The following is a 24,116-nucleotide window of genomic DNA, read 5'->3' as shown; positions in this document are numbered from 1 at the left end:
ATCGAACCGCAGTCCATCCAAGGCTAGCGCAGACAAGGCAGGCATCTTACCTCTAGCGCCACCGCCCAGCCCAGAATGGATTCTTGAATTACTCTTTGACACCATTCCTCTCAATGTATATTGGACAGTGTTATTGCATGAAGATAACTCCTTTGTCTTTCCTGGTCTCTTCCAAAAAGCTCTTCCTTATGGTCCTGATGGTTCTCATAGAATCTGTGGCCTTGTCCTCAGGGATCATTTCTGGTGCTGCTGCTATGTGTTTGGAGGAGTTATATGTGGTTCCAGGGATCAAATGTGGGTCTGCTCCATGAAAGGCAAGCTCCTTACTCTCTGTGCTTTTTCTCCAGCCTCATGAGTACATTTCTTTTTAGCACTCGCTATCTAGTGGTGACTAAAAAGTCACCATTGGAGCCAGTGAAAGCCCCGTAAACAACTTTCTACAGAACATATGCATCAGAGTGGGTAACTGAAGGAATGTGGAGGAATAGAGAGAATAACTAGAAAACCCAGGGTGAAGAAGGCTGGGTATCCTCCTTTTCTTGGCAGTAAAGTCAGTTTTTAACAACATCAACAGCAAGATATCTATTTTAGGAGGCTCCGAAGATTAAATGCGAATGGTTTTAGGTGTTTTCTTCCCCCATGGGCCACATCTGGAGATGCTTAGGGGCTACTCTTAACTCTGAAATCAGGAGTCACTTCTAGTGCTGCTTGGGGGACCATATGGGATTCTGGGGATTCAATCTAGGTCAGCTGCATGAAAGAAAAGCATCCTATTCACTGTACTATCTCCTGCTCCAAGGTCTTATGTATTCTTCTGCTTGACAGCGATTTAGTTATGGAGTTTTAGCCCTCAGATTGGCTGACAGTGAGGAGACAGGGACCCTGGTGTTGAAGGAGTTCGTGAAAAGCACTCGCTGTACTTTTCTGGAAGACTAGAAGAGGCTGCCTCAAGAGTTGGGTTTTCCTAAGAATTCCTATTTCTGTGCCATGTCATTCTTCCTACCTCTAGGCCTTTTTCTCTTGGGTCCAAGAGTTGAGAACTGTACCTTTTCTGTTTCCTATGCCCTTAAGGGCCTGCAGGGTGGGTCTTTTTCCTCCCTCTGTAAAGTATTGCCTATGTAGGTTGCAGGACTTTGAGGTTCCAGGCCACTGGGTTACTGTCTCCTCATTAATATGTCTGCCTCCTTATTAATATGCCTAGTTTTATGCAGCTTAAACTTCTTTCTTTGGGGGGGCCACACCCACTGACACTCTGGGGTTACTTCTGACTATGCACTCAAAACTCGCTCCTGGCTTGGGAGACCAAAAAGGACGCTGGGGGATGAACCACGGTTCATCCTGGATCAGCTGCATGCAAAGCAAATGTCCTACCACTGCACTATTGCTCTGGCCCCTTAAGCTTCTTGCAGTATGGTCAGCCAAAGTATTCAGCCATAGAATTCAGTATGACTTTAGGCTGACATTGGACACTGAAAGCATTAATGGAAAGAATGCACAGAATGTTGACTCAGTGGACATCTCTTCCATGTCAGTCTTTGGTGTTTCAAGTTTAGTCAGACACTAAACTTTAGTGCCTGTAAGGAACATTCCATTTTCAGGGGTCATTTCAGAAGCACATACCCTATTTTATCTTGTTAAAGCCTCCTGGGAATCCTGAAAGGAAGCTGCAGACTAAGAAATGAGCCCTTATGATAAAGCTCCGATAGGGCTAATCTGACACAGGTCTGGCAAAAAGAAGAAAAAGGGGGGGGCAGTTCTGGTTTCTCCCTGTTACCTTCCTGGGTACCTCTCCCAACTGCTGAGAATAGGGCATAAAGATTAGAAGAAATTGGGAAATTGAGAGAGGGGCCACTGGGGTATGCACTGAGTCCCAGCTCCAGACCCAGCCAACCGTATCATTAGCCTGGTAATATTGGACAAGCTATTCAGTGCCTCTACTATCAGCCACTTGTGTGGGGAAGTCATTACAGTAGACACAGCCACCAGTTCCCCATCTCACAGCACCTAGATTTATTTATTTTGTGTGTGAAACAAGATAGAATTTATGGAATGCAACTTACTTTGAAAGATGCAAAGGGGAGTGGGGGAAGAGTGAAAACAATATATGTACAAGAGAGAATAAGAGGGGCTGGAGCAGTGGTGCAAGTGGTAGGGCATCTGCCTTGCACGCTAATCGAACGTGGTTCGATCCCTGGCGTCCCATATGGTCCCCCAAGCCAAGAGCGATTTCTGAGAGCATAGCCAGGAGTAACCCCTGAGCGTCAACGGGTGTGGCCCCAAAACAAATGAAACAAAACAAAACAAAAAAACCAAGAGAAAATAAGAGCTTGAAAGAGCAAGCAAGGGAAGACTAGCAAGATATGTGTGTAAGGGAAAACACAGACTTGAAGCAAGTCAACCATCTACATTTGTCTGCCCTTTACCTTAGAGGACAGCTGGGGTAGTAAGTTTCTAGAAGTGAAACTTAATAAGTAGAGTGGCCCAAAGACCTAATTCCAGCATGATCCATTCACCTGGGGTGGGGGGAGCTACATACTTTTCCAGTTCCTGAGTTAGGGGTCTCTGGTTTCCAACCTTGTATCATTCCTGCTTCTTCTTCCTCTATCTGGCAAGCTCCTCATCACCATCTCTAATGAATCTCTTTTATGTTTTAGTTTACAAGGGTCTGTTCTTTTTTGTTTTGTTTTGTTTTGTTTTTGGGCCACACCCGTTTGACGCTCAGGAGTTACTCCTTACTTCTGGTTATTCGATCAGAAATAGCTCCCAGGGGCCGGGCGGTGGGCCGGGCGGTGGCGCTAGAGGTAAGGTGCCTGTCTTGCCTGCGCTAGCCTTGGACGGATCGCGGTTCGATCCCCCGACTTCCCATATGGTCCCCCAAGCCAGGAGCGACTTCTGAGCACATAGCCAGGAGTAACCCCTGAGCGTCACCGGGTGTGGCCCAAAAAAAAAAAAAAAAAAAAAAAAAAAAAGCTCCTGGCTGGGGGACCATATGGGACACTGGGAGTTCGAAGTGTGGTCCATCGTAGGCTAGTGCTTGCAAGGCAGACGCCTTACTTCTAGTGCCATCACTCCAGTTCCACAAGGGTCTGTTCTTATTGCTTGCAACCACCAAAAATACTCTAAAATTGATCCAAATACCCACCTTGGAGTGGAAAGATAGTACTGGGATTAAGGTCTGGCACTACCTGTGGTTCCCCAAGTACCAACAGGAGTGATCCTGGAGCTGCCCTGAGCACCATGGGTGTGGTCCCTAACAAAAAGCAAAGCAAAGCAAAACAAAACAAAACCAGAACCAAATACCTACCTGCAGGGTTACCAGGGTTAAATGATGAAAGGAGTCTTGTAAAGCCCAGCCCAGTCCCAGCAGCAAGGCTGTGGGTAACTGGGGGCAGGGCAGGGAGAGGGAGGAAGATGGTTTTGTTTTTTTTTTTAGATCACACCTTATGGTGCTCAGAGCCTGTTCCCAGTTTAGTGCTACAAAGTGGGAGATGGTGGCGCTTTCTGGTGGTGTTCAGAGACCAGGGGGTGTGGTGTCACAGGTTGAGCAAGGGCCTCCTGCATGCAATGTGCAAGATCCAGCATTTTTTGTTGTTTTTTGGGAGGTCACACCTGTAGGCGCTCTGGAGTTACTCCTGCCACATTCGAGGCAAGCACCCACCCACTGCTGTGCTCGGGTCCCCCAAGCTCCAGCTTTTACTGTCTTTTCTGACCAGGAAGTTATTTGTTTGAGTCCCACTAAAAGGATGCTTTCCCCAAGAGACAAGAGAAGGAGAGAAGTGTGGGCTATGGTATGCTCATTTACTGAAAATGTCTTTATTGAAACGGATGGAAGTGCAAGAAAGAATGCGGTCTGGGAGGATGTCTTTGGGCACAGGATGAGGCCCAGACCTACAGTGAAGTGTGGAACTCTACCCATCTTGACTCTCGCCAAGGAAGGAACACAAAGCAGCAGGGAGGAGGGAGGGATGAGGCAATTGTCTGAGCCCTCCTCGATGGCTAGCATGAGGTGCCTCTGAGCTTTTGGGGCAGCCCTGCCTTCCTCACTCAGTCCTCCTCATCTCCTTGCCGGGGCTGTCTGCCTCCTTGCTAGATAGGCCAGCTGTCTACCGGGGTGCTTAGAGAGTAGGATTGGGGGTGGCAAGCAGTGGGACGTGGTCACAGCGATTAGGGGGGGGCTGTCGCAGCAGGGAAGGCTGGTGGCACAGCTCCCCATCCCGAAGCACCTCGGGTAGGAGCTTGCGCTTGGTCTCAGGCAATAGCATGATGCTGAGGATGCAGAGGAGGGCACAGGCCGCCAACACCACATGCTGCAGGAAAGCTCCATGGCCCATGTGGAGGCGCTGTGCTGGCCCACTCAACCCACCCAGAGCCCCCAGGGCCATGATTAGGCCCAGACCACGGCCCCTGCAAGAGATGAGAAAGTGCTCAGCATCTGGGGTAGACTCCTAGGCTCTCTCCAGCAACCTGCCCCCTGGCTGTCCCACACTCACCTCACAGTAGTAGGGATAATCTCAGCAGCCAGGAGGGTGCTGAGGATGCCAGCAGCTTGGGAGGAAAAGAGGCCCAGGACAGAGAAAGTAGTGACGGCTGCATCGTTGAGATCTAGAAGATGGAGAGGAAGGAGGTGAAAGAAGACTCGGAGGTGGGGCTTGGCCTAGTCCCTGGGTCTTCATCCCCTTGGATCTCTGATCCTACCATTGGGAGGGGCCCTGGATAGCTCCGATGGGGCAAAGAGGCAGGGAGTGTGGCCAGGGCAGGGGTGGGAGAGGTGAGCAGGGGTCTGTTCTGTTCTTGGGTGGCCTGTGCCAGAAGTGGTGGCGGAGCCTGCGAGGCACCTCTGGTGGGCTTCCGTGGCTGAGCCCACAGTGTGAGGGAGGGAGGATGCTCACAATCCCACAGGCCCAGCAGGACCAGGGACGCGATGCTTGTGAAGGTCATGGAGAGAAGCAGGATGCCCCGGCGGCCGAATCGGTCCACAGTCACCCCCAGGAAGACACAGGCCAGGGCTGCAGTGCCACTGGCCAGCAGGGAGCACAGGTAGAAGTCCGATGGGCTCCCTCCTCCTCCCACAGGCTGGTAGCAGTGTCCGATGGCTTGGGCAATAAAGCTGTGGGGAGGCACACGAGGCTAGCACAGCCCTGACAGGCCCAGCTGCCCTCAGCAAGGTTTCCCCATACACACCTGGTAGTCCTACCCCCTCACGGCTGCCCTCAGCAAGGTCCTCAACACACACACACACACACACACACACACACACACACACACACACGCACACACATACAGCAGTCCCCCCTCTATTCCCCCCCCCAGCAGCTAGCCCCACCCAAGCCACTGGCCTGACCATGGCCTCCGGCTCACTTGGTGAAGCCCAGGATGAGCAGATTTTTCCAGATGTTGCGGTAATTGAGGAGAGAAGTGAAGGAGAAGGAAGATGTTGCAGGGAGGGGGCAGGTATTCTCCAAATCTTGGGGAGAGAGGGGAACTTTCATTAGAGGGAGCCCTGCAGAACCCGGGGCAATGCATTGTGGTTGGAAATGGACAGTTACAAGTCTATGGGGACACTGTTTTCGTTTTGGGGCCACATCCAGTGGCACTCAGAAGTTATTCCTAGCTCTGTACTCAGAAATTACTCCTGACAGGCTGCGGGGATGGTGGTGACATATAGGATGCTGGGGATTGAACCTGGGTTGGCTGCATGCAAGGCAAACGCTCTACTTGCTGTGCTATCACTCTGGCCCCATGGGGGCACTATTACACTGGTAAGTGTGCATGAGGCATCACCTGCAGGGACCCCCTCAAAAAGTCCCCCCCCCACTTACCCTGCAGGGCCTCCTGGGCCTCCTCCCCCAGCATCTGCCCATGAGGACGGTTCCGCTCGGCCAGAATCCTCAGCACAGACTGAGCCTCCTCGATCTGCCGCTTCACTATCAGCCACCTTGCTGACTCCAGAAACAGGCCGGGCCAGCTGGGGGCAGGCAGAGAAGACCATTTTGAGTGAGTGGGCTCTCCAATCTTCTGATCCAGAAATGGGACCCTCCCCTGCACCTTTGAGGCCGGGTTATTGGTTGGTAGAGAAGAGAAAGGCCTTGGGCTAGCACATGAGCTTGGATGGAGGACTAGAGTGCAGGTTGAGGGCGATACTGACCCATAAAACAGGAAGAGGATGCAGGGAGCCGTGATCATTCGCTGCAGAAAGCGCCAATCCTTGGAGACAAGGGCCAGGCCCAGGAACAGGAAGTGTCCTCCCACCCCCACCAACTCCCCTGCCAGGGTCACACGAAGCCTCTGAGTTGGGTCACACAGCTCCAGGCCTGGAGACACAGCAGGGAGTGGGGAGAGGCCAGGGAAGACAGGGGAGAGGAGAGAGGAGAGAGGAAAGGACAGAGAACATGGTCAGATCCTGTGTGGTGGCCTCAGCAGTTCCTCTAGTACACAACTCCCTCCAATGGCAGTGGAGAGTTTCCTTGGGAACTTTCCCCTTGCTTGGGTGCTCTGGGGCCTTTTCACAGGTCTTTCACCTCACACTTCTCATCTGACCTTCCAGTCCCTTACTAAAGGTCATTCAGCTAGTCAGAGTTCCTATTTCTTTAATTTTTGGTTTGGAGGCCACACCCATGGGCGCTTTGGGGCTGGCTGGGCCTGGGATGCTCTGAGAAGTTCTATTCCCTGGTTGGGGTTAAATCCTGATCTGAGGGATCATGGAAAAGTGGGAAAAGGAAGTGTCTCAGATTGTCAAAGGCCTGGGCAGACAGGGAACTAGGAATCCACACAGCTGAAACCTATGACTGAGGAGCCTGGCCTTCTTCTGAGGGTGGTGGGCTGGGCCAGAGGCTGCAGAGAGACAGGCATGAGTGAGCCCCAAAGGAAGGGACTCACGCATCAGGTAGACTCCAAGGTTGACGCCTGCAAGTAGGAAGCCCAGGAGGAATCGCAGGGCCATGACGCCTGTGGAGGAGCCTGCGGCAGCCCCTCCCACTCCACAGGGACCCACCAGCCCCAAGGTCAGCAGCACAATCGCACGGCGGCCAAACCTGGAAAACAGGGAAGGCCTCTAATCATCCTGACAGGAGTAATCCAGGGCAGGAGCATCCATGTGTGTAATGGGAGAGAGTTTCGCCCTTTAAGGTCCAAGGCATGAGAGCGAGGATGTTTGATTGAGACAAGGGATGATGGGAAGACAGACATGGGGACTGCAGATAAGCAATGTCCACTTACTGGGAGAAGGGACATGGCCAAGGTTCAGTTCGTTGACTTGGGATGATTGGCTCCTTGCTTCAAGATGAAGTAATTTTCCAAGGCAGTGTGATCAACTAACAGAGGATATTGCTTACAAGAGCTGGAACCACTGGGGTAATACTGTTTAGTAACGATATTGCTGGTTGGCTCAGACTAGTCAGAGGGTGAGGTCATTATTGGTGAGGACACAGCTATTGGTCTGTGAAGGGGAAACCATGAGACACTTGTGTAGGGGATAGTATTGGTCCATAAAGATGGAATCTTGATTTTCAGGACTGAATACTTGATGGGGGAAATGAGGTCAGTTTTCCATGGGTTGCGACTATATTAATTCATAGGGAGGGTTAAGAGGGGATAGAGGCACAGGAGAAGAGATTTGGCTACTGACCTATAGGGATGGGGCTATGAATCCATGAAGTAGGAGCTAATGATTCAGACAGAGATTTCAGGCCATGTGGCTGGGTCTGTTAGAATCCATGGAGTGTGATCAGTATGGATAGGGTGACAGATCACAGAGCTGGGACTCTTGGTCAGGTACTCACTATGAGTTAGTAATACAGCTTTTGGTGCTTGGAAGCCCGGCTGTTGGTCTTTGGGGATGAATATTGAAGTCATTTGGAAGGAACATTGATTCTATTGATTTTTCCATCAGGGCTATGTTTCCATGGTAATGGGTTAGGTTTGGTTTGGGTTTGGGAGTCATACCCTGCAGTGTTCAGAAGCTATTTCTGGCTCTGTGTTCCTGACTCTGTGCTCAGAACTGGAGTTAACTGTATGCAAGGCAAGTGCCTTCCTTCTTGTACTATCTGTCTTCAGACCCAGAGATAGGTTTTATTTAGGAGCTTAAATGATTGGTTTTTGATAGTAAGGCTACTGGTGCATTGAAGATGGGCCACTATCTGGAGATTTCAGATTATTTGCCACAGGAATGTGATTATGGGGTAAGAATTTGATTTGATTTGTGGGAACTGGATTATTCAACAATGGGTTGTTTTTAACCTGTGGGAGTTGATCAAATATTGGGATGGGATGTAGACTAGTGGAGAGGCATGGTGTGGTCAGTGAGATGGAGTAGTGATGATGATGGGGACAAGAATCAGAGATGGAATATTTCATCTGTAAAGAGGGCTTTTGGTGGTTGTGGGTAGGCTATTGAGAAGAGGCAGTGACTCATAGAAATGAATCTTTTGATCTGCAAAGATCTGAGAACACTGAGGATCCATGGGGATGGGGGCTTTAACCTTTGAGGGATACTGTCACGGTCATTGATCCCTGGGGGGGTGTGGGCACTCCACCCAAGAAGGCAATCATTTGCAAACAGTATGAGACTGTGGCTGACTGGGAGTAAGATGTTTTTCTTTTGAAGTAGTAGTTGATATATGTGGGGAGAGGCCCCTTAAGAGGTAGGGAGTCACTGCTCAGAGCTATTCTCATAGTCAGTGGGGACAGACTAAAGATGTGCAGAAACAAACTGAATAATCTTTGGGAACAGAAGGGGTGAAGGGTCCAGACAGGTGGGAGAACAGCCACTGGGTGGGTGGGGAGCAGGGCTGTTGACCCGTAGAAATATTGCTTTTCCTCAGGGGCTTGGGAAGCTGTCTCTGAGGTGGAGACACTGGAACATGGAAGTGGGGATGGGTTAGGATGGAGCATTCCCTGGTACAGAAGAGGCGTGGAGGTAGGATTGCTGGATGAAGGGTGCAGATGAGAGGGGTGGGGCTCGGTGTCACTGAACAGAAGCGCAGAGAAGGCAGCGAGTCCAGCGAGGTCTTCTTCCTCTTGCAAACAGCAGCTGCCTGGTTAACCCCCCCACCTCCACCCCCAGCAGCCACTCTCTGCCCACAGCCCAGGGCTGCCCTCACCTGTCTGTAGGGTAGCCCAGGAACAGGTAGCCGGCGGCAAAGCCCAAGATGAAGAGGATCTGCTCCAGGATCACCTGCCAGCCTAGGTCACACACCAGGTCCCACTGGGGGAGAGGGGGAGGTCGGGAGAGGGATGGAGCGGGCATGAGGCCCCTTGCACCGGGTCTCAGTCTCCTCCTAGCCTCACTGCCTCCCCTGGCCTGCACCGCCTCACCTGGCCGATGGCGTTGGTGGTGAGCACGGGCAGCCCATTGTAGTCCCAGTCCTTGAGGCAGTGGTTGAAGTCTGGGGGGGCGAAGCCGCTGCACGCAGGGTCCGAACTGGTGGCGGCCAGGCGGCTGGCAACGCTGGCTCCTAGGGCCGCGCTGGCCACGCCCGCGCCGCTGGCGTTGGGGGGCTGCTCCCAGCCCGAAGCATTGGGGGGGAAGGCCCCGTAGTGGCAATGCAGCGGGGGCGCCAACGTGAAGATGGGGTCGGAGGCCAGGCCCAGCGCCACGAAGAGCACGGGCAGGCAGCACAGGCCGAGCTGCAGCTGCTGGCCGCCCCCCAGGGCTCCCACCTGGGCGAGCAGCGCCTCGAAGCTCAGGGGCCCCGGGGGCACGGCCAGCGACAGGCTGCTGCTGTCCAGGCCCGCCTCGGTGCCCTCCCGGGCGCGCGCGCGCTCGCCCTGCAGCTGCTCGGCGGTCACCGCCTCTCCCAGGGTCCCGACCTGCGGGTGCGGGTGCGGACAGGTGAGGCGCGAGCAGATGGGGGGGCAGGGGGGCGTGCGTGGAGGGAGAGAGGGCGGGCAGGCCTGGGGTGCGCGCGGGCACTCGGCGGGGCGAGGAGGGCCTAGCAACACCCACCCCGGGCCTTGGGCACTTACTCCTCCGTTGGGGCTGGGGGTGATCTCGCCTGCGCTGTCCGCTTTGCTGCCGCCCCCGCCATTGGGCTCGGGGGTCCCGGTGGCCACCCGGGGAGCCAGCTTGCCGACCACACGGGGCCTGCCGGCCCGCTCCGAGACGATGCGCTGTCCTCGGCCCGGTGGCGCGTCGCAGCCGCACAGACACCCCGAGACGGACCCCGCTCCGCAGCCGCGGACGCCTTCGTCGTCTCTGAGATCTCTGCGCGGCTTTCCCCACCCCTTCCTCCGAACTCTCCTCCCCTTTCTCACGTCAGCAGAGCCTTAGTCCAGACTTTTCGTCAGAGAGAGAAAGGGGGGCCAGGGCCCAAGGGAGGGAGGGGATGGGGATCCGTCTCTTTTCCTGGGTGTGTAGGCCATTGCGGTACAGGTACAAGGGGAAAAGGCTGTCATGAGTTTCCTCCCATCATCCATGCTTTCAGCATCCATTCATCCGTCATCTGTTCTATTCACCTATCCTCCACCATCCATTTATCCATCTGTGCATCCACCATCAATTTATTCTCTATTCTTCCATGCACCATCACCATCTACTCCCTATCTATCCATGCACCCATCCATCATCCACCTATAACACCTCCATCCATGTATGTATGTACCCACTCATCAATGCACGTACCATCCATCTGTGCATCTATCCATCCACCTATCCTTGCACATACCGTGAATCTATCCATCATCCATATACCCACCATTCATACCTTATCATCCATCCTTCACCCATCCATCCACGCACCAGATACACCCACCTATCCATCCACCATTCACCTATCCTCCATATCTATCTATCCTTCTATGCACCTATTCTCCATCAACCCTTCCATAACCTATTATCCATTCATCCTCTATCCACACACCCTCCATCCATCTAATCATCCACCCATCTTCCATCTGTGCACCATCATTAACTACTATCCATCCATCTACCCATCGTCTATCCATGCACCATTATCCGTCTATTCTCTATCGTCCTCTATCCTTCATCCATCAATGCATTCATTCGGCACCCATCCATCTATCATCCATTTGTCTGTTCTTATCACCCATTCACTTATACATCCATCTACTCGTGTTCACTAAAATTTATGAAGTCTACTATGTGTCTGAATTTGTGCTAAGTTTGGGGCTGCTAGCAGAGTGGATTTTATGCATCTTTGACAGTTCCTTGGGGAGAGCCATGTGAAGAGACAAACTACAGCGATTCCTTCTGCATATGGAGGACCAGGTGGGGAATTTTTCTCAATCTGCCCTCTCCTCTCCAAGGAGACACTTGTAGGGGATCCATCACCACACCCTGGTTGAATTGCCATCATTTTTTAGCAGCATTTGGCACTGTGACCTCTTCTTTTCGACTTTCTTTCCTAGCTGCTAAGTCCCACAGCCCCGATTTTCTCTTTTTCTCCTCTTCTCTCCAACATTTGCTCAGTTTTCCTCATGATCATTCAGTGATACAATCCTCTGTTAACCTTTTTTCTTCAATCCTGTGTCCTCTTTATTTGACTGAAAGATGTTTGATCATTGTAGATGTTTGGCCTTGTAGTCTGTTTTACTTTTGAGGCCATAACCAATGATGCTAGGGGCTACCCTCAGCTAAGTGCTTGAGGGCTACTCCTGGTGCTCTGGGGACCAGGCAGTTGAGGGGGACTGGACTCAGAGCTCCTATATGTGAGGCGTATGCTCCAGATGGTGCTAGGGAGCATCATTTCCCTAGCCTGCAGTCTAGTTTTTATGCCTAGGAGACTTCTTCCCCTTAGTCATTTTTTTCCCTAATGCTGGACCATACCTGGCAGCACTCAGGGATTACTCCTGGCTCTGTGCCCAGAAAAATCACTACTCCTGGCAAACTTCAGGGACCATGTGAGATGCTGGGGATTGAACACAGGTTGGCTGTGTGCAAGGCAAATGCACTGCCCACTGTGCTACCATTCAGAATGTGAGGATAGACCAGGAGCCTCAAGAGAGCCCATTTGAAACGCAGAATCACAGGTCCTAAGTCAGAATCTGCACTTTGCATATGTAAGATTCAAGTCTAGAGACACTGTCAGAGACTTGATACCTGACAGATACTTTATTCTCTCCTCTCAGGAAGATTGGAAAGTAGTGGCCTGTGCATCTCAACTAGACACCCACACCTTGGCCTCTCTAGACCCACTTCTGCTTTGTCTCTTCTGCAAGGAAATTTCTCAATATGGAAAATTCTTTTTTTGGCTTTTGGGCCACACCCGGCGTTGTTCAGGGGTTACTCCTGGCTGTCTGCTCAGAAATAGCTCCTGGCAGGCACGGGGGACCATATGGGACACCGGGATTCGAACCACCACCTTTGGTCCTGGATCGGCTGTTTGCAAGGCAAACGCCGCTGTGCTATCTCTCCGGGCCCGGAAAATTCTTTTTTAAGATTTTTTTTTTTTTTTTTTTTTGGTTTTTGGGCCACACCCAGTAACGCTCAGGGGTTACTCCTGGCTATGTGCTCAGAAGTTGCTCCTGGCTTGGGGGACCATATGGGACATCGGGGGATCGAACCGCGGTCCGTCCAAGGCTAGCGCAGGCAAGGCAGGCACCTTACCTTTAGCGCCACCGCCCGGCCCCCCCGGAAAATTCTTAATTTTAGGGAAGGGGTCATACCTGATGATGCTCAGGGCTTTCTCCTGATAGGATCTGGAGGACCATATGAGATGCTGAAGAACGAAACTTGTTTGGGTACATGCAATGCAAGAACCTTACCCACTGTAGTATCTCTCCAACTCCAGGCAATCCTTTTCTTTGGCAGCCTCCCACCACTTCTTCTCCCCCAAATAATTTTAGCATCTCTTCAAGATTCATTTTGAGTTCATCTCAGCCAACATTTCTCGAGGATTTGTCTTGTATCCTTGTGACTGTTGTAGGATAACAGTAACCCTTAATTCACTATGGTGTGGGACTATTCCTATTCATGATCTTTTTTTCTTTTGGTTTTGGGCCACACCTGGAGTTTTGGACTGCTCAGGAATTACTTCTAGCAGTGCTCAGAGGACCATATGGGATGCCAGGAATTGAATCTGGGTCAGCTGTGTGCAAGGCAAGTATCCTACCCACTATTTTATTGCTTTGGCCCCAGAAGCTTATTTCAACTGACTCTTACTTCTACCCCTACCAGTCAAATGGTCCCTTCAGAATTTACCTTGAGATCAATGTCTAGAATCTCCTGGGTGCAAAGGACCTAGTAAATAATCAATTGTTGAAGAAATAGCAACCTTCTCTCACACTAAATGATTAAGGCCACTGCCTTAATCTATAGATTAAGTCTCCCAAGAAAGAGTCAGGAAGCCAGTCAGCAGGGTTTATTGAAGTGCATGCCCAGTGCCTGAGGTTCAGCTCTCCTGCCTCCTGCACAGAGGAGTCTCTCCTGGACCACCTCCTCCAGGGCTCACTGTTCCCCCCTTATTTTCAGCACTAATCTTTAGAGCTAAATTGAGTGAGGACAGCTTGAGGAGGCCCAGACTCCAGCAGTTGGACTGTCTGTGTGGCCAAGGTTTCCGAGGAAGGAGGCCAGGCTGTGATCCAGAATCTCCGACCACAGAGAGGCCCTTCCTGCCCCTGCCCCTGACAAAGCAGAGAATAATATTAAATATAAATAATTTATATAAAATGGCTCGTACAAAAAGCTGCGGGGTAGGGGACACCTGGCGAGAAGCTGAGATGACTGGAGGGGTTGGGAGGAAAGAGGCCGCCTGCCTTGAGTCCCTGAGCAGAGCCCACGGGCCACTTGGGGCCTGACCATGGCTCTAGCAGGCAGAGGAAGGGCCGAGCAGGCACTTCAGGGGGCCAGGCTGGCCAGCAGGGTGGTGAAGTGCAGGGCCTGCCCTGCCAGATCTGCCACGCAGTGCGCCATCTCCTGGGCTGCAGGCCCGGAGGGGTAGCCCAGGGCAGCACCCTTGACAGCCAGCACGGTGGCCCGAAGTGCCTGGCCTAGGGCTGACCCTGCCACTCCAACTTGGGCACGAAGAGGAGCCGAAGCTGCCAGCCGGCCGAGAGTGTCCCCAACAAACACAAGGCGGTGGGCAGCCACCACCACCCGCTTGCCGTGGGGTACAAAGAGGCGTGGGGGCTGGTTGGCCCGGGTGCTGGATAGCAGGGCCGCCACGGCCACCTGCAGCGCTGCATAGTGGCTCTGGCACTGGCCTGCGTAGAAATGCAGGAGCTGGAGGTCTCCGGAGGCCAGGGCCAGTGGTTCCCCTGGGGATGGGGGCTCCTAAGGGGTGAGAGAAGGGTCACAGGCCTTCCCTCAGGACTGAAATCATCCCCTCCCACCCTTTACTTCCTCCCTCCCTTCTACTCACTCCCTCTCTTCCTTCCTTCCTTCTTTCCTTCCCTTCCCCTTTAGCTTTGGGTAAGCACAGGAAAGTTCCCAGATTTGATGTTGAAAATAACTGGCCCTAAACACCCTCAGCTGAGTCCCTGAACTTCTCCACTAATCTCTAGCAGTGAAACTATAGTACTATATTCCCCGCTATAAACATGTGAATCCCACTGGTCGTTTAAATTTTTTATTTGGTGGGGGGGGGGGGATTGGGACCATACCTGTAAGTGCTCAATTCCTGGCAATACTCAGGAAATCCATATGTGGTACCAGGGATTCAGATTGAAACATGCAAGGCAAGTGCCTTAACCCCTATACTCTCACTTTCACTCTTACACATGTCAATAAAGATTGAGATGTTGGGGACCAGAGTGATATTACAGCAAGAAGGGTTCTTGCCTTACTGATAACTGAGCTGGCATCCCATTTCATTCCTGGCATCCCATATGGTTCCTCAAGCATCACCAGGAGTAATTCCTAAGCACAGAGCTAGGAGTAATCACTGAGCATCACAGGGTATGACCCAAGCATCCAAACGGAACTGCACTCAATCTGGTGTACACTTCACCTGTGCATGCTGATCCAGGCTGGCTTGGTAGGACAGTCCGCCTGGGAATGCTGCATGAGGTGAAGTTACCTTATGGAGGCTCAGAACAGAGCCAGGCCCGAGAGTGCCTGAGGCAGGGCCATGCTTCATTCCAAGGAAAAACAGAGCTCAGCTTGAGGCTGCACTTGGAAACTGGGTCTATGAGGTAGATAGAACTGAAGAGAGGGACTGGAGCGATAGCACAGCAGGTAAGGCATTTGTCTTACACACACGGCTGACCTGGGTGAACCCTGGCATCCCATATGGTTTTCCGAGCCTACCAATTGTGATTTTTGACACTTAAATACCACCAGGGCCCCAAAACAAAACCAAAAAATATATAAATAAATAAATAAAAAGAACAGGAGCCGGAGAGATAGCATGGAGGTAAGGCATTTGCCTTGCATGCAGAGATTGGTGGTTCTAATCCTGGCATCCCATATGGTCCCCTGAGCCTGCTAGGAGCGATTTCTGAGCATAGAGCCAGGAATAACCCGAGCACCACCGAGTGTGACCCAAAAACCAAAAAAAGAAAAGAAAAGAAAAAGAACAGAAGAGACAGACTCCTTACTTTTCCAAGGCCCAAAGAGATTAGGAAATAGCGTCCAAGGCCCTGGCCTGGGATTAGGGGCCTGGTTTCTTAGGAATCCAGAAACTGGGAGTTGTAAGGTGCTTTGGCAATCACCAGGCCCACCTATGACCTACAGCCCAGAAACATTTTCTGCTCCCCAGCTGTTCTGCTTTCTGACTGCTCTCCAGCACATTCTTTCCCTTCTTTCTGAATTCCTATGCCCTACGATAAGATCCAGTTCCTTCCTAATGGATCCTACCCCTCTCCTCTAATACTTGCTTGATTCAGTGGCCCCTTCCCTTCACCCCAGCTACTCAGGACACCCCCTCAAGTTTCTGCTCCTCTCAAGTCCCACAGCACCTTCCCTTGGACACGCCCACTCCAAATTACCCGCTGCCCCGGCAGTCCCCTCTCTGGCGGTCCAGCATCCTCAGAAAAGGCTTTGTCCAGGGACCTGGACCTCTGCGCTGTGTCCATGCCCTGTAAGAGGGAAGAGGGTCTCAGGGGGGTGGGGGTTTGGCAAGGCAGGTGGCCCCTGTCTTTCCTGAGGTGTCTCCTGCCATCCATGGTCACAGTGTCTTGTCTCCAGGCCAGGAAGCTCTGGTGGCTGGTCAAAGGGCACAGGGCCCCTAGAATGGGCGGAGGGAAGCTGTGCTGAGATGATTATCATACAAGTGGGTCACAGAGTTTGGGGACCAAAGGGGAGGGTCTGGGATCCCTGGTCAGATGGGCTCACCTTCAGGTGGACATAGTCATACTCCTCAGCCATGGGGATGCCCTCGTATTCGTTGTGGTGGCCTGCAGGATCCTCCTCTACCTGCCCACCATCATGGTCCCCTTCGGCTTTGGAGCCCCCATAGCTGGGCAGGCGGGGTGGTGGTGGGGGCAGAGGCCTGTCCTGGATGCTGCCTTTCCGGCCTGGAGCAGGAGAGGGAGCAGGGGAAGGGCTGGCGGCCTCAGAGATGGGCAGGGCAGGCAGAGGGCGCCTGGACAGGCTCTCCGCCGAGGGCAGTCGAGGCCTGTGTGGTAGTGGGGGGCTCTTGGCCAGAAGTAGAGCCAGCGTGTCCGAGGACCCCGGGGGTTCTGGAGAAGGTGGCGCTTCGGGTCCCAGCAAAGGCACATCATAAATGGCCTCGTCTGCACCCCCACCATCTACACCGTCCAGTAGCTCTTCAGGGGCTTCGTATAGGTTGAGCAGGGCTGACGCTCGTTTCAGGTTAGAAGGGGCCGCATAAAGGGGGGGTTCAGGTTCTCGATCCGCCTCACATTCCAGTTCTGGCTCTGCCTCTGAAGGGGATTTGGGGATCAGAGGCACGTCATAGGGAGCTTCGTCCTCTCCAGGGGACTGCAGGGCTGCAGAGCAGGAAAAGGAGGCCGGGGAGTCATAGGGGTCACTGGAAAGGACGTGAAGGGCAGCGAGTGGCACATCATAGACCTGCAAAGGAGACAATCTTTGGTTCTGTGGGACCCCACCAAGACACCTGTCCCCACAAGGATGGCTAGTCCTCACCTCTGAGGCATCTCCAGGTGTGCTCCTGACTCTGGGAACCTTGTAGATGGGATCTGGAGAAGGTGGGCAGGGTCCAGCAGGAGGTCCTGAGGTAGGACAGGGTCGAGCTGGGGGTGGCACCACATACACCTGTGGGTTGTGATTGAGGTCATGTCCACAGAGGGGCTCACAGCTTCCCCCCACTGAGTCCAGAGGGCAGCAAAGCATGATGCGGGCTGCAGGCACTCCAGGCCTAGGCTCCCAAGGGTTCCGTTCTCACCTCCTGGTCTTCACAGCTGGGTTCAGGGGCTGGATCAGGTGAGCCAGTCAGGACTGGGGGTCCCTGGGGAGGGCCAGGCTGGGGTGCAGGGCCAGCAGGCAGGAGCTTCACTCGGTTGGCAGGCACAATGCCCTGCTGGCCATGCAGGGAGCAGAGACACCAGCCATCCAGCCCACCAGTGCCGTCCCTCTTCAGTACCCGTAGAACGTCCCCTCTGCGGAAGGACAGCTCCTGGGGGGACTCAGCTGTGTTGTTGTAGAGGGCCCGGGCCAGCAGGGCCTGAAGGGTGAGGAGGGAGTGGGAAGAAGGTCTTCACATATATGTCAAGGCTTGGGGCTTCCAGCTCAGAACTCATCCCTCCCAGCTCTCCATCTGCCTAGATTGAAAACTGAATTCTGACTTAATCCTTCTCCTTGGGCCTCCTCTCACCCTTCCTCCTCACACCTTTACCCTGCTCCTTTATGCATCTTCAACTGGACACTCTCACTCAGGTCTGGCTGGTTCCTGCATCAGATATGCCTCCCAGACTCTGCATGATGCACCTTCCCCCTTTCACCTGTGCCCCATGGCTCCCTTCCAAAGGCCTTTCCTCAACTCTTCTCCCCATCTTCTTTTTTGTTTGTTTTTGGGCCACACCCAGCAGCACTCAGGGGTTACTCCTGGCTCTGCACTTAGAAATCGTTCCTGGCAGGCACAGGGGACCACATGAGATGCTGGGAATTGAACCCAGGTCTGTCCTGGGTTGGCCACGTGCAAGGCAAATACCTTACCACTGTGTTATCTCTCCAGCCCCTCTTCTCCCCATCTTCTTCTGTGTTTGTCTCTCCCTGTGTTTCCTTCCCAATTCTGAACGCTTTGTCCATTTTGGGGTCATACCAGTTGGTGTTTAGGAGCAAAACTAGATTCCTGACTGTTCTTTCCACATACAAACATGCACTCCAGCCCTTTCAACTATATCCTTATTTTTTTTTTTCAAATTTATGATTTCTTCCTTTACATCTTAAACCCTGTCAGAACAGGGATTTCTGTGTTCCTTGTCCCTAGGCTGAATTGGAATCCATCCTCAAATGCATTGAATACATTTCCTGCAAAGAAGATCTCACATGAGTCTCTTGAAGCTGTTTCCCAGTCACCATCCCCCACAAGCAAAACGTTAGCTCCAGTAGTGACAAGAACCATTTATCTAACAATGGTCCTCAAACTATGGCCTGCGGACCACATATTGTATTTATTCCCATTTTGTTTCTTCACTTCTAAATAAGATATATGCAGTGTGCATAGAAATTTGTTCATAATTTTTGTTTTTACTATAATCTGGCCCTCCAACAGTCTGAAGGACAGTGAACTGGCCCCCATTTAAAAAGTTTGAGGACCCCTGAAATAGAACAGGCGAAATCCAGCCCCAACAGTACCTCAGCATAATACAGAAGAAATCAGAAAATGCAGAAAAGGTTTTGTTTTCCTCATGAGCAAGTAAAGTTCCACCAGAAGAGGCTGAGGTTACCATGGAGAAAAGTATGCGCTTATACGTGTGTGTTTATGTGTGTGCGTGTGCCGTAGGCTGGCAGCCAACCCAGAGCAAACACTCATCAGGCTGTTTCTAGTCCTCTCTGGCAGAGACATTTTCCATCCAGATCCACAAGCTCTGACCCCGACACCGTGCAAACCTTCCCCTCAGTCAACTCATTTAACTCTTACAGCCACGCAGGAAAGAGAGACCACCAGAAATGAAAAGTGGGACACAGAGGTTACAGGCTGTCCACTGACTCTCAGTGAATCCAGCAGGGTCACCTGAAGACTGGCTGTTAAAATGCTTTAGATTGGCTGTTGAAATGCTTCAGCCTGGCTGAGGTGCTTCTCTGCAACCCAGATGGAAAACTTGGCCTTTTCCTTCTCATGTGAATAGTCTTGTTTAAGGCAATGGGGCCTATGACTCAAAACTGACTCCAGCCACCTACAAACACTTCCTCAGAGCCAACTGTCCTTCACTTAGAGCCTCTTCAGTTTCCCAAGAACTGTCCCTTAGGAATTGTTCTTCAGTGAAATCAAGCTTAAGCCTTACACAACATCAATATAGATTCTGCCTCAGCCCTGTTTGTTAAAATATACGGTCTGCTGTTGGGACTCAAGTCTCTGTGAAACAAACTCTTCTGGACTTCTGAGCAGCTGACCCATTGGGCTCATGCATTCTGTTAGCAACTTTGAAGGTCATCTCACTCAGCAGGCCTAGGGGAATGCTTTTGTTCAGGAGCCCCAGGAAGGAAGGAATTAACAGTTGGGTAATATTTGGGGGGGCGCATATTCAGTGTGCTCAGAGATTACTCCTGGCTCTGCATTTAGTGATTACTCTTGTCAGGCTTGAGGAGCCAAATGGGATACTAAAGATTAAAACCAGATTGGCTGTGTGCAAGGGAAGTGCCTTGGCCTTGAAAGCTGAATGATTTTAAGAATCATGTTTTCGGGGCCGGAGAGATTGCATGGAGGAAAGGCATTTGCCTTTCATGCAGAAGGTCATTGGTTCGAATCCCGGGGTCCCATATGGTTCCCCACGCCTGCCAGGAGCAATTTTGGAGCATGGAGCCAGGAATAACCTCTGAGCACTGCTGGGTGTGACCCCAAAACCACAAACACACACACACACACACACACACACACACACACAAAGAATCATCTTCTCTTGGGGCCGGAAAGATAGCATGGAGGTAAGGCGTTTGCCTTGCATGCAGAAGGATGGTGGTTCGAATCCCGGCATCCCATATGGTCCCCTGTGCCTGCCAGGGGCGATTTCTGGGCTTAGAGCCAGGAGGAACCCCTGAGCACTGGGTGTGACCCAATCTCCCCCCCCCAAAAAAAATCTAAAAAAAAAAAAAAGAATCATCTTCTCTTGCCTAATCCCAAACTTATCAAACCATTTCTTTTTTTCTTTTCTTTTTTTTTTAAATTTTGGGCCACACCCAGCAGTGCTCAGGGGTTACTCCTGGCTGTCTGCTCAGAAATAGCTCCTGGCAGGCATGGGGGACCATATGGGACACCGGGATTTGAACCAACCACCTTTGGTCCTGGATCAGCTGCTTGCAAGGCAAATGCCACTGTGCTATCTCTCCAGGCCCATCAAACCAATTCTTTAGGAGGGGAGCACACCCAACAATGCTCAGTGGTCATATTATATGGGGTGCCAGGGATCAAATAGGGGTCCGCCACATGTAGGGCAAGCACTTTAATCCTTTTCTTTGTTGTTGTTATTATTATTATTTTGGTTTGTTTTGGGGCCACTCCAGGCAGCACTCAGGGATTACTCCTGGTCTGCACTCAGAAGTCACTCCTAGCAGGCTCGGGGGACCATATGGGATGTGGGGCATCAAACCCGGGTCAGGTGCATACAAGGCAAATGCCCTACCCACTGTGCTATTGCTCTGGACCTCAAAGCACCTTAATCCCATATTATCTCTCTGACCCTCAAACTTGTTTGGTGTGAGAGGGGACACATTCAGTGGTTCTTGGGGCTTACTCCTGTGGCCCTTCGCACAGGGGTCACTCCTAGGGCTCAGGGTTCATACTAGTGTCAGTGGTTGAACCCCATGTAAGGCAAATATATCTTTTTCTCTGCTATACTATCACTCTGGCCTCCCTCGTCACATAAAAATTTTGTTTTGTCTTCCAAAAGATACTCTCCCATCTTATTCAGTGGATACCACTAATTTCTGGTTAGCACAGCATTTCCATTCTAAATCTGATTGTAGAAAAGTGGGTTTTTTGTTTGTTTGTGTTTGGGCCACAGCCGAGGCTGCTCAGGAATTACTCCTGGCTCTGTGATCAGGAATTATTCCTAGCAGTGCTCGGGGAACCATATGAGATGCCAGAATCGAACCAGGGTCAGCTGCATGAAAAGCAAATTCCCGCCTGCTGTACTGTGACTCTGGCCCTAGAAATTAGTGTTTGGATTTGGACAGAGAAAGGCACACTGGGAGGTTTGAAATTAGTTTCTCTTGCAGTTGTAGAATCCACAGGCACAGCTGAAGACCCTCATCAGATAATAACAGTAGCCTTCTCACACAGTATTGTGAGGACTGAATAATGCATAATAAATAATCAGGACAAGCATGGAGCCAGGAATATAAATGTTCACTAGCATGAGCTGCTATGAGGCTCTAGGAGTTTGACTAGTATAAATGACTACCACATATCACAGGCTAGATACTTCCTGGCACCACAGAGCTAACCAATAGGCTATTTCCCTGGACATTCCCATCATCAGGTCTGAGTAAAGATCATCTAACTCATCAGTACATGGAGGAGCTAAAAAGGGGTTAGTCTGATTTGTGTTTGGGCCACATTGGGCAATGCTCAGGGACTACTCCTGGCTGTGCTCTCGGGAATTATTCCTGAAGGTGCTGGAGGGGACCATAGGAAATACCAGGAGAAGCAAACCCGGGACAGCCACATGCAGAGCAAGTGCCTTAGTTGCAGTACTATCACTCCAGAGTGATAATTGTCCCTAAATGGGAAAAAGATGCTCACAGGCTCTCAGCTTCCCTTTCCGGAGAGCTCACTGGTGTTGGGGGGGAGGTAAGAGAGCAGGTGACACCCTGAGGCCAACCAGTCCCAGGTGAAAGGTGGAAGGCACTGGAAGTGTAGGATGGAGGTGGGGCCGTAGCAAGCTCCGCCCTCGCTTAGGTTTGAATTTCCACCAATGGGGCCAGGTCCTGGGCCTGCAGTTGGCCGGGTTGGAGCTGAAGATAGTTTGATTGATGCTGGGTGCGGCCTCCCTGCCCATCCCTTTCTCCTCCAGCTGGCTGGGGAGGGCGGGCGGCGCAGCCTGAATAGGGGGTAGCAGCGGGCCACTTGCTCCCAGTAAGGCCTCCTCCTACTGTGTCTTGGTGCCAGCTGTCTCCTCCCTTTGTCCAAAGTCCCCGGAAAGTGGCCAGAGGGCGCCTGACATCACCTCCCATCCACCCCTAGAGGTTCTTCCACACTGCACCTCCCTCTGGCTCTGTCCCCCTCTGCCCACACGGCCGCTCAAGAGAAGGCCACCTTGGGTTGTTTTCCTTCTTCCCACCTCCGCGCTTCAGTTTCCTTTCCAACTCACCCTGGGCTCCCGACACGAGCCTTTTCCCTTCCTAGCACCAGTGACCACCTATCTGTCTCCGCCCATGCCATGAAGCTCCGAGAGGATTGGGGAGGCGCCCCCTTCCTTTCCCAGGAGGGCAACCACCAGAAAAAAGGGGAAAAAATAAAATAAGGGGGGTGGGTACGAGGGGAGGAGGGGGAGCCCAGACCAGAAGGCGCGAGGGAGAGTGATGGAGCGGGGGAAACAAAAGTGAGAGTGGGGGGAACCCGGAGAGACAAAGGCCCGGAGGACAGTGACAGGCAGGAGGAGTGCGGGGACACGCTCGCTCGCTCGCTCGCTCGCTCGGCCTCCTCTCCCTGCAGGCGGACTCACCGACGTGGCTATGGCCATGGCTTTGGCCTCCCGGCGCCGGGCTCCAGGCCAGGCTGGGTCTCTCCGACTTCAGCAGCCGCGCGCGACCCAGCACCAGGGAAGCCTCCGCGGACGGCGGACGGAGAAGACGAGAGCAAAGTCCCCCCAAAACAGCCCCAAAGGGAGGCTGCAGCAGCCAGGCCCGGGCAGGAGGAGGAGGAGAAGGAGGAGCGGGGCGGGCCGGGGCGTCGCTTCGGGACCGCATCCAAGAGCGCGCGCGCTGGACGGTCCCCGCGGCCTTCCCCCGGGGGGATCCCCGGAGCTTGCTGCTCTAGGGGTCAGGGGCGCCCCGAGTCCGCATGGGCCGAGCGCTCCCTTCCAGGGGCTGCCAGCGCTCGCTCGACGCTTCTCCGGGCCGCTCGGCACAGCCCCGAGGGCTGCGGGGAGCTCGCCGGGGCGGTTGGGCAGGACGGACGGGTTTCGGGGCCACCCCTCCCCGCCCCCGGGACGGCGCGGAACAGCGGGGCTCCCCGGGGCCGTGGTCGGGCGGGCGAAGACCCAGACGGGGACCAGATGCCCAACGTCCTCTCTGCCAACTCGCCCGAGCTGGCCCGGCGGGCGCCGGAGGCCTCGCAGCGGGCGGCGAAACGCGGGTTCACACTCGCTCTCCGCACGCCCGGGGACTGCAGGGGCGCCGCGACGGCGCCTCGCTCGGGCGAACAGCTGGGCTCGAAGGGGCGGCCCCCTTCCCCGCCGCCACTCCCCGCCGCGGGGGACCCCCCCACGGCTCACGCGTGCCCGTAGCTGGGCAGTCGCCGGGTGTCCCGGAGAGAGGAGGCGCCGCGGGGCCCCGGCACGGACGCACACTCGGAGCGCACTGGCGCGCGCGGGCCCATGTGGCCCGCCGGCTGCGTCTCCCTCCCCAGCTCGCGGCTCCCCTTGGCGCCCCGCCCGGCTCCTTTCTCCTCCCTTCGGGTCCCGGGAAAGAAGAGAAGAGAAAGGAGGAGGGACCAGGGCAGAAAGAGAAAGGAGAAGGACGGGCCCTCCCCAGACGGGTGTTGAGTTTCAGCTCGCCACCCTGGGGCCCGACCGCGCGCCCCTCCCGGCCTTTCTCCTCTCCCCGCCACGTGTCCCCTTTGGGCATCCCGCCCCACACTGGCCTCTCCCCGCGCAGGGGCGCCCCCTCCTCCCGGGAGCCTTGCCGGAGGGGTCTTTCTGGGTGCCTCCCTTCTCTGCGGGCAGCTGGGCCGGGCCCCCCAGTTCCTGGGCCAAGAGAGAATGTGGCTTCCCAAAAGGGACGCCTGGCACCGAACTGCAGAAACCCAGCAGCCGGCCCGGCCGCCGCTGGTACCTCGTGGCCAGTCTGGGCCTGGCCTGGTCGTACCGCCGAGCGCACTCCGACTGTGAGAAGCACAAAGGGGTGGAACTCTCCGAGG

At 53.4% G+C, this 24,116-nt stretch overlaps 2 protein-coding genes across 2 annotated transcripts; both read right to left on the bottom strand.

Moving 5' to 3' along the window:
• Positions 1-3,784: 3,784 nt before the first annotated feature.
• On the bottom strand, positions 3,785-10,413 carry SLC22A17 (solute carrier family 22 member 17). The gene is made up of 11 exons (XM_049768973.1): positions 10,368-10,413; positions 9,964-10,262; positions 9,313-9,807; positions 9,099-9,202; positions 6,877-7,031; positions 6,146-6,311; positions 5,820-5,965; positions 5,359-5,464; positions 4,836-5,107; positions 4,491-4,602; positions 3,785-4,404 (listed from the first exon to the last, which is right to left on the bottom strand). The coding sequence occupies exons 1-11, from the start codon at positions 10,411-10,413 to the stop codon at positions 4,116-4,118; spliced, it is 2,190 nt and encodes a 729-aa protein (XP_049624930.1). The 3' UTR covers positions 3,785-4,115.
• Positions 10,414-13,301: 2,888 nt separating this feature from the next.
• On the bottom strand, positions 13,302-23,010 carry EFS (embryonal Fyn-associated substrate). The gene is made up of 6 exons (XM_049768732.1): positions 22,702-23,010; positions 17,262-17,540; positions 17,003-17,131; positions 16,229-16,927; positions 15,883-15,972; positions 13,302-14,227 (listed from the first exon to the last, which is right to left on the bottom strand). The coding sequence occupies exons 1-6, from the start codon at positions 22,717-22,719 to the stop codon at positions 13,793-13,795; spliced, it is 1,650 nt and encodes a 549-aa protein (XP_049624689.1). The 5' UTR covers positions 22,720-23,010; the 3' UTR covers positions 13,302-13,792.
• Positions 23,011-24,116: the final 1,106 nt, after the last annotated feature.

This window comes from Suncus etruscus, chromosome 2 (genome assembly GCF_024139225.1).
Source record: "Suncus etruscus isolate mSunEtr1 chromosome 2, mSunEtr1.pri.cur, whole genome shotgun sequence".
NCBI classification, from domain to species: Eukaryota; Metazoa; Chordata; class Mammalia; order Eulipotyphla; family Soricidae; genus Suncus; species Suncus etruscus.
Note: the sequence above shows the minus strand (reverse complement) of the source record. Positions and strands in the feature narration are given on the sequence as shown.